Genomic DNA, 9,045 nt, shown 5'->3' with positions numbered 1-9,045 from the left:
GCGGGAGCTGGGTTCCCAGGACGGCCCGAGAGGCGGCCTAGAGGGCGGACAGACAGAAGGCAGGGAGGGCCAGCATGCCCCCTCTGCTGCACCCCGCCCTGCCGCTGCTCCTGGGCGCAACGCTGACCTTCCGGGCACTCCGGCGCGCTCTCTGCCGCCTGCCTCTGCCCGCACACGTGCGCGCCGACCCCCTGCGCACCTGGCGCTGGCACAACTTGCTCGTATCTTTCGCTCACTCCATCGTGTCAGGGATCTGGGCGCTGCTGTGGTGAGTGAGCGACCGGGGGAGTGAAGTGGCTAAGGGATCCGTCACGGGGCGCCGCGACTGGCTCCCGTGTTACTATTCCAATCACGGACGTGGGGGGAGGCCATGCAGTCTCACCTGATGCTCTGTTTGGAACCCTAACCAACCAGGGACGGCCGCGGCCCCAGGGGAAGAGGATCTCACCTGGAAACCGGAGGCACCTGGGTTGTGGCCAAGCTCCTCCTCGCCCCCTTGCCAGCCAATAGCGCGAGCCCAAACTCCCCTGGGAATGGCCGGGGTAGTCAGGGAGGTGAGGGTCCTGAGCGTGCCGCAAGAACCTCCCTGCTTCCCTCCCTTCCAGTATATGGCAGACCCCAGAGATGCTGGTGGAGATCGAGACGGCGTGGTCGCTTTCTGGCTATTTGCTCGTTTGCTTCTCTGCAGGTAGGTCTTTCCCAGGAGTGTAAAGGTGAACAGGGAGCCTTTTGGTCAGACTCCTTCATGACCTCATTTCTTTGCTAGGGTATTTCATTCACGACACAGTGGACATCGTGATTAGTCATCAAGTGCGAGCTTCTTGGGAATACCTTGTCCATCATGTCATGGTAAGAAGCTGGTGATGTGGACTAGTGACCTAGTCTCAGCCAGAACCTGAGTTGGAGGCCACCTTGTTCCCACACATCACACCTGTGTCCTACTTCTCATGTTAGGATGCTAAGGGTTGGGCCTATCCTTGTGCCCTTGCTCAGTTTGAGGCCCTACCTACTGCCTCTAAAATGCGTGTAAAGGCCACCCAGAGCCAGAACCTATGGGCAGGGATCAGTCTGTTAATGAAAACAAATTTACCTACCGGAAACGGTTATTCCAGAAGGAAAATATGAATATTCCAGCCCCTCATCTGGTAGCCTGATACCCCCACTGACTTCCAGCCATGCCTTGGCACCTGGGATCCCAAACCTGTTTTCTCCATTTGCCCCCTAGGCCATGGGTGCCTTCTTCTCAGGCATTTTTTGGCGCAGCTTTGTTGGTGGTGGTGTCCTTACGCTGCTGGTGGAGGTGAGCAACATCTTCCTCACCATCCGCATGATGATGAAGATCAGCAACGCCCAGGACCACCTCCTCTACCGGGTCAACAAGTATGTCAACTTGGTCATGTACTTTCTCTTTCGCCTGGCGCCTCAGGCCTACCTCACCCACTTCTTCTTGGGTTATGCGGGCCAGAGGACCCTGGGCACCTTCCTCCTGGGCATCCTACTCATGCTGGACGTGATGATCCTCATCTACTTCTCTCGCCTACTCCGTTCTGACTTCTGCCCTGAGCGTGTCCCCAGCCGGCAACACAAAGACAAGTTTTTGACTGAGTGAGAAGTGCAGAGCCTGGCGTTTGTGGCAAGGACAGCAACGACAACCAAGGAGACACAAACTGGGGCTTGGCTCCAAGGCCGTGTCCTCTGGGACCAGCCGCTCTGCCTTCCAGGCCTGCACCCACTATTGAAAACCCTAATGTACTCTGAAGTCCTTGTCCTTTCTTGGGCAAGGGGTGAGCAGCAGACAGACCGGTTGGACACGGTAGATGGGTGTGAAGACAGGTGCTACCCCAACAGCAGCCAACCCACACTGCCCTGAAATGGATGCTAATGAAAAGCCTGAAACTCTCTTCCTCTGACTCTGGGTACTGGTTTCACATACAGCCTCTTCCAGGGATGAAGGGAGGTGTTCTTGTAAAGCCTGTTATCTTGGGACAATTAACCCTAGTCTGAGTCAGAGATGTCTCTGGAACCTGAGCTTCTACCACCTGGGATTTTTAACAAGTACAGTGAAGTGATGGGTGAGTGTTCCCACAGAGCAGGAGGATCAGGGTGTTGCCCACACCCTATTCCCTCAGTGCACACCAGTTTGTCCCTTCCCCCGCCAGCCCAACCAGAAACACAAGAAGCATATATAGGGTGGAAAAATGTGTATTTAGAATTAGCCAGCTGGACTTGCTTTAGATGATCCCAATCTGGAAAACAAAAAGGAGCTTTGTTACTGGAACTGAAATGTGAAGATTAAGATGGAATTTCATGGTTAAAAAGCACAAAGAGGGCACACGAGGTAAAGTCTTGTTGAAGACAGTGCACTCAGTCAGTTCTGACTAATCAGCACAAGTTAGGCTTTGGTCACTAACAGGCCCATCACCAGCACTGGGGTAGGTGGTGGAAAAGCAGAGCAGGGAAGGAAGCTTACTTTGTTGGCAACATCCAGAGCATCGTAATCGGGAGCCAGTCGCACATACGCCTTCTTCTCTCCATCAGGCCTGGGGTGGAGAAGAAAGCCTTAGGCTCTGCTGCTCTCCTTGTCCCCAGATGGGGCTTCCTCCCCACTCCTCTGGCACATCAGTGGTTCCTTTGTTCATATCATTCTCTTCTAAATAGTTTGTTTCCATCATTGTGCAGAGGGTTATGGGAGCCATAAAACCACAGAACCAATTCCCAAGGAGAAACACTACAGGGCATTTGAGACTTAAATCTGGGGGCAAGCAGGTGGCATGGTGGTTAAGGCACTGGACTCCCACGTGGCTGACCAGAGTCCCAGACTTGGCTGTTTGAAAATCATGCTAAGCTATGTGCACACATGGCCAAAATTCCTAAAGAAGGGATTGCAGCGTGGTCATCTGTTCTCTAGGGGGTGATTTCTCATTTTTCCCTTTGCCTCTCTTTGGTGAGCACACATGCACTATGACAAAAACCTTTGAAAAGACCTGGGCTAGCCTGAGGCTGGTCGTTGAGGTGGCTAGATCCCACATGGCAGGCTGCATGGTTGGACTCCTGGACCTGCCAGCTTAGAAAACATGCTGTGGCATGTGCATGTTTATGTTCAAAATTCAAAGTGGAGGAAGAGGAGACTGCAATGTGACCATCCTCCTTGGGGGAGTGCCTTTTCATTTCACCACTTCGGTGAATTTAAAAAAGACTTAAACCCAGGTAATCTGACATAAACCATGGTAGGGATCCAGAAAACAAGCACCAACTGGGTAAACCAAATCCCAGAAGGCAGTTTCCTGAGGTCTACACTGCAAACAAAGCACTATAATCACAGCAGGGGTGCTCATTTCCCAAAGCTCCTACAGACTTCCGGCCCTAAGAGCATCATCAAGGGACTTTGCCAAACTCGCTTTCGGTTTCCTGGGTGTGGTCCCAGCTTCTTCCCTATCCCATGAGGTTGCACTTACCTGATTAGAGTGTTGACCTTGGCCACATCAATATCATAGAGCTTCTTCACAGCCTGTTTGATCTGGTGCTTGTTGGCCTTGACATCCACGATGAACACAAGTGTGTTGTTGTCCTCTATCTTCTTCATGGCAGACTCGGTTGTCAGGGGGAACTTGATGATAGCATAGTGGTCAAGCCTGGGGGAGAAGCAAAGTGAGGTGACCTAAGTCCAGTATTAGAAAGGACAGGTCCTCATTGGAGCCCAAGACCAGGAGAGCTGAGGTGCATCAGACACTGAGAAGCAATCATTTCTGTCAGACTTTGGTCGCTGAATAATGTCATCATTTGCACCCTGAAACCGTAGCGTGAGGGAGTGGGGGTTAAGAAGCAACAGAACCCTTTAGTGTATTTTTCTTTCACCTGAAAGGATCTCGTTAAGTGACTAAAGAATCTACTTTGAGGGGCTGGCAGGTGGCACGGTGGTTAAGGGTGCTGGATTGCCCACATGGCCAACCACGGTTCGAGTCCCAGACCTGGCAGCTTGCTCTCGTTACCCCTATTCTCTCTTTCTCTGATACAACAGCAAATGGAAATAAATAATTAATTAAAAAACAACAACAACAAAAAAACTGCCTTGAGGCCAGTCAGTTGGCATGGTGGTTAAAGTGGCTGGATCCCACATAGTTGACTGTGTGGTTCAAGTCTTGGACCTGGCAGTTTGATAAATGCGCCAGGTGGGGACAAGCAGATGGCCTAATGGTTCTATCACTAGACTCCCATGTAGTCGATCACAGTTCGAGTTCTGGACCCAGCAGCTTAAAATTCACGCCGGATGCGTGTGCGTGCCCAAGATACTGAGAGAATGAAATAGATTGTGGCATACCCTCCAACAGGTGTGTGTGTGTGATTTCTCACTTTGTGTCTCTGGTAAGTGCATGTACCCTATAGCAAAAATCTCTTTAAAAAAGAAAAAAAAAGTATGCTGGGCACCTATGCCTGTGTCCCCAAAACCCTGAGAACAGAGTAGAAAGGTCTATAGTATAGCTATCCTCCTGGGGGTTGCTTTCTCCCCTCCCCATTTTTTCATAATAAGAGCACATGCAGGGACCATCAAATAGTGTAACGGTTATGTAGCTGGACTCCCACCTGACCTACTGCAGTTTGAGTCCCAGACCTGAAGGTTTGAAGCTCACACTGGGCCCGTGTGTGGCCAAAATCCTGAGAGAAGACTGGAGAAGGAACTGCGGCATGCCACCCCTACCCCTGGGGGTGGGACATGATTTCTCACTTTCTGCATCTCTCCAGTGAGTACATGATGTACACACCCTATAGCAAAAATCTCTTAAAAAAAAGGGGGGGGGGGCTAGCAAGTGGCATGGTGGTTAAGGGCACTGGTTTGAGTTCCAAACCCGGCAGCTTGCTTTTTCTCACCGTTTCTCTGTCCTTCTCTGGGCAAATTAAGATACGTACATAAACACATACATACAGAAAGCACGTGCAAATTAAAAAAAATCTTCAATCTGAACTCATTTCATGTTAGTGCCTCACTCAGGTTAGATCAAACATTACCCTCTCTTGTTGCAAAAAATAGCTGTATGATTGAAGGCCGCTAATTTTTCTTCTTTATTAATGGTAAAATACATGTTTACAGGAGGTAGGATAGACAGATCTTAGCACCTTCCACTCAAATCTGGTCATGCCAGCCACTTATGTGCCTGACAGGTTTCAGGCTGAACAGGTAGGGATCTGAAACATGGGCATCATGTCATATTACCACTGCATCAGGGAATTGGCAGCAAGGACCACCTATTCTTGACAGCAACTTTTATTTTTACCTCAGGTTAAACTTATGAAGGTTTTAACATAGCCAGAACACAGCTTCATCCCACAACATACAGAAGCCAGGCTCTGCTCACCCGGGCACTACTGTCTTATTTTGAAGCCTCATCATGTACCATGCTAAATTCTAGGTCCAAGCAAGTAGGACAGGGGTGTGAGTAAATAATCTGTCCACTGCTTTCCTCCATGGACACAAGTCTCCCTTACTCTTCTCTTAGGAAGCAGCAGAAACCCACTTGTGGCAACTGCTACTATGGCTCTTATGATTCCCAAGAAGTCAGTCATTATGAATAGCTTGACGCCAAAATATCCACCTGCCCAAAACCTTTACCCACTTCCCCAACCTATGCTTTGAGTAGTATCTTTAGTAATATGAAAATTAGGGAAAGTAGAGAAGCTTCTGTACACTGCTGCAGGCCATTACTACTCTATATAGGTAAGTCAGGCCACATGATCATTCAACCCACATCTCCTCACCTCAAGGAATGTTCCCTATAGCATTAGGTCCTACTAGCAAGGAACTAAACTTGGAACTCCAAGATAAAGAGCGTTACTTTAATTTCACGTCATATTCTCAGGAAAGTGAACTTTCAAATCCTCACCACACGTGATGCTATAATAAGTCTCATAGACTAAACAAAATGGCCTCCTGTACTGCAGAAATTTGTTACTCTTTACGTCCAGGACAATCTACCATGTGGGATCCCAGTGCTTTAACCATCATACCACCTACTGGCCTCTTCCTTATTCTCATATAAGGCAGATACAACCTCCTCACACGCCCATTAAATAAGAACAATGGGTTACCAATGTGTTTGAGAAGCCATGCTCTAACGTGGGTGAATTTCTAATCACCAACAGAGGCTACTCAAGTATCTTTTCATAGGTATAGAAGCAGTACTGACTTGTTTCTCCTGGGGGCGCTCTTCCTTGGAACTCCAAGATAAAGAGCGTTACTTTAATTTCACGTCATATTCTCAGGAAAGTGAACTTTCAAATCCTCACCACACGTGATGCTATAATAAGTCTCATAGACTAAACAAAATGGCCTCCTGTACTGCAGAAATTTGTTACTCTTTACGTCCAGGACAATCTACCATGTGGGATCCCAGTGCTTTAACCATCATACCACCTACTGGCCTCTTCCTTATTCTCATATAAGGCAGATACAACCTCCTCACACGCCCATTAAATAAGAACAATGGGTTACCAATGTGTTTGAGAAGCCATGCTCTAACGTGGGTGAATTTCTAATCACCAACAGAGGCTACTCAAGTATCTTTTCATAGGTATAGAAGCAGTACTGACTTGTTTCTCCTGGGGTTTTTAGAATGTTTAGGCTGCCTCCGCAGCCTGAGCGTCTTGGGCCTCCGGAAGGTGGGTGATGTACGGATCTTCTTTTTTTTGTGGCTGTGGACGCCTTTCAGCACTGCCTTCTTAGCCTTCAAAGCCTTCGCTTTAGCTTCAGCTTTGGGAGGGGCAGGAGCTAGGAGAAAAAGATGACGAAGTTGAAGGATTCAGAAATCGGCCACTTCCAACCTCAAGACACGTAGTGGGTGCCCCTGGCCACTCGTGCATCAGTGGTTCCTTTGAAGACATCACTAGTGTCAGATTAAAATTTTTCCATCATATGCACGGTACTTGGGGAGAATGTGATCAACTTGGTCTAATTCCAAAGATATGACAAAGAAATGAACTAGCACTGATTGAACGCTTGATACTTGCCAGGACATACGCTAGTTCTACACACACCATCGCAAAACTGTAGTTACACCGCAAAAACTCCGGCGGCAGGAGGGGTATATAGCCCGGATTAAGAAAAGTATAGCTGAGGGTACTGATTCCTCACAGGTCTGAAGCCGACCTGTGAATGCGTGCAGCTCCCCAAATCCCTATGAATGTCCCGCTCTCGCTAGTGGCTGACGGCCGGGTGAGCTGCTTCCCTAACTTCCTTCAATATAACCCAGCCCACGCGGCCGAGCTCACGCGGCTCACATACGCCGCAGCGTGCTCCAAGCACGAGAAGCAGCTCCGGGTAAGACCTTTCAGGACTTAACCAGACCCGAAGAGTCCCCACACATTTGCTCCACTGGGATCCCAAACAAACCCGCCGTAAGCCCTATTCCCCAATACACACCTTCCTTCTTCGCTTTCGGCGCCATCTTGGCGAAAAGGACCCTCGACGTCCGTCCCACAGGCTTATAGAATCAAATCTCCCCGAAGACTCGCGATGTTTTCTACTGAGAACTGATTGGTTAATCTGTAGCGTAGTGCCTGCTGGGAACGGTAGTTAGATTTCCTTTATGAATGGCAGCGAGCATACGCTACACCGCCCATAAAAGGGCAGCAAAGCTTCTTGGAAGTTGTAGTTTTTTGAAGACACGTGTTTATTCGCTCAGGCTTGTGGAAGGTGTACGCGGCTGCTTCGAGCCTGGTCCCTGATGCTTCCCATCTTGAGCAACTTCCAGTGTCAAGGAAAAGACTGTAGTGCCAAGAGACCACGACACTGTAAACCGGAAAGAATATCGATGGACTCAGGGAGGAGGAACCAAAATTCTAGAACGTTAGAACAAGATCTGCCTGGTCTCCCTCAGACGGTGTCTGTGGAAACTGAGGTCCAGAGAGCAATGGGGATGATCCAGAGCACAGTGATTTGGTGGCAGACAGTCAAGGGAGAAATTTCTGCCACGCTGTGGTTTTCCAATAATACTCTCAAAGTTCTGTCGGTTTTCCAAACACCCAGAGCAGATTGTTCCTGGATTCGCTAGTTCTTCCTATGAAGAATTTTCCCTCAGTTCCTTCCTCGCAGGTTGTCTTCTCTTCCCTTTCCCAGTCAGCTGTGCATTCTCACGTTCGGTTCCCGACACCGCAAGGTTTCATACTGATCAAGGCTGAGCATCTGTACCTAACTCTCCCCAGCTGTCCATGGAACCAGATGTCCCCTTTGACAGTGAAACTGGTTATGGGCTCCCCCCTCTCCTACCCAGCAAGGCTTTGCAAAAAGAAAATGCCCTTGGGAGAAAGATTCCAATGGAGCCAGGACAGTGACCAGTCACTCGTAATCAAAGGGCACTCAGTCCCTGTGTCCCAGGGCGGCGACCAAACTAAAAAGTAGAGTTCCCCAGTCCACCTACCCCTCTTTATATTCTACTGGGGAAGGAATCTTGGTCTTCAGCCTCCCCTTCGCCCTCTAAACCTACAAGTCAGCCTTAGAGGGAGATAACGGACTTAAGTCTTTCCTCGGTGGGCACCCAGTTCAGACACTGGCGCCCCCTTTCCGCGCTCGCCCACCTCTCCTCCTAGGGCCTAAGTAAGAGCGAGGGCAGACTCTTATGAGTCATGTCTCGGGCTTGGAGTCGAGGAGGGAAGCACCGCCTCTCCTTGGGCCCCTTCTCTCCCCCTTTCTCCTCCTGGCGGGATCCTGGCTTCGCCAGATGCTGCGCAGCAATCGCCGATTCTTCATCACCAATTCCGCTCGGTAAGGGTCCCCATGAAGTCATAGCCTGGCACAGAGTGCAGGAGAGAGCAGCCTGGGCCATCGCTACCTAGATGGACTCCAGCCTGGGGGGACGGTCCTGGTACCTAGCGAGGTCCCTGGCAGGCCGATTAACTCGGGCAGCACGGTGGGGAGGAGGGGAAGGGGAGGAGAGGGCGGGCGGCTGAGCCAGCAGCTTCCAGGAGAGGGGCGGGGGGCGGCCCTTCTCCAGGAATTTCCGGGGATCGTGTTACAGCGTCGGAGAGCGGGAGCCAAGCGGGCGGCCACGCCGGGCA

At 50.1% G+C, this 9,045-nt stretch overlaps 2 protein-coding genes, 1 long non-coding RNA gene and 4 other non-coding genes across 9 annotated transcripts in view; 2 read left to right on the top strand and 5 right to left on the bottom strand.

Annotated features, from left to right (window-relative positions):
* The window catches only part of TLCD1 (TLC domain containing 1), a 3,099-nt gene extending 1,198 nt beyond the window's left edge, over nt 1-1,901 (top strand). Inside the window, exons 1-4 of one of the 2 annotated variants that reach the window (XM_006165460.2) lie at nt 7-268; nt 606-688; nt 767-849; nt 1,226-1,901. In XM_006165460.2, coding sequence (XP_006165522.1) covers nt 75-268; nt 606-688; nt 767-849; nt 1,226-1,609 — 744 coding nt within the window. In that variant the 5' untranslated portion in view covers nt 7-74 and the 3' untranslated portion in view covers nt 1,610-1,901. Of the gene's footprint in view, nt 1-6; nt 269-605; nt 689-766; nt 850-1,225 lie in introns of those variants that run through there. The other variant, XM_027767112.1, reaches the window with a different exon arrangement.
* A 456-nt stretch (nt 1,902-2,357) lies between these two features.
* Nucleotides 2,358-2,429, bottom strand: LOC114005510 (small nucleolar RNA Z17). The gene has a single exon (XR_003547356.1). It is a non-coding gene; the product is annotated as a small nucleolar RNA Z17 (small nucleolar RNA).
* A 185-nt stretch (nt 2,430-2,614) lies between these two features.
* On the bottom strand, nt 2,615-2,677 carry LOC114005514 (small nucleolar RNA SNORD42). The gene has a single exon (XR_003547360.1). It is a non-coding gene; the product is annotated as a small nucleolar RNA SNORD42 (small nucleolar RNA).
* A 1,039-nt stretch (nt 2,678-3,716) lies between these two features.
* On the bottom strand, nt 3,717-3,787 carry LOC114005515 (small nucleolar RNA Z17). The gene has a single exon (XR_003547361.1). It is a non-coding gene; the product is annotated as a small nucleolar RNA Z17 (small nucleolar RNA).
* Nucleotides 3,788-6,640: 2,853 nt separating this feature from the next.
* LOC114005505 (uncharacterized) lies at nt 6,641-7,518 on the bottom strand. Its single transcript, XR_003547352.1, has 2 exons — nt 7,412-7,518; nt 6,641-6,760 (listed from the first exon to the last, which is right to left on the bottom strand). It is a non-coding gene; the product is annotated as an uncharacterized LOC114005505 (long non-coding RNA).
* On the bottom strand, nt 6,847-6,910 carry LOC114005513 (small nucleolar RNA SNORD42). The gene has a single exon (XR_003547359.1). It is a non-coding gene; the product is annotated as a small nucleolar RNA SNORD42 (small nucleolar RNA).
* A 312-nt stretch (nt 7,519-7,830) lies between the features above and the next one.
* Nucleotides 7,831-9,045, top strand: part of RAB34 (RAB34, member RAS oncogene family) — a 25,112-nt gene continuing 23,897 nt past the window's right edge. For both annotated transcript variants that reach the window (XM_006165458.3, XM_006165459.3), the window contains exon 1: nt 7,831-8,752. In XM_006165458.3, the coding sequence (XP_006165520.1) occupies nt 8,607-8,752 (146 nt within the window). In that variant the 5' untranslated portion in view covers nt 7,831-8,606. The remainder of the gene's footprint in view (nt 8,753-9,045) is intronic.

The sequence above is a fragment of the Tupaia chinensis genome, unplaced genomic scaffold (assembly GCF_000334495.1).
Source record: "Tupaia chinensis unplaced genomic scaffold, TupChi_1.0 Scaffold143921_1, whole genome shotgun sequence".
NCBI classification, from domain to species: domain Eukaryota; kingdom Metazoa; phylum Chordata; class Mammalia; order Scandentia; family Tupaiidae; genus Tupaia; species Tupaia belangeri.
This window is presented reverse-complemented; position numbering and strand designations above follow the sequence as displayed.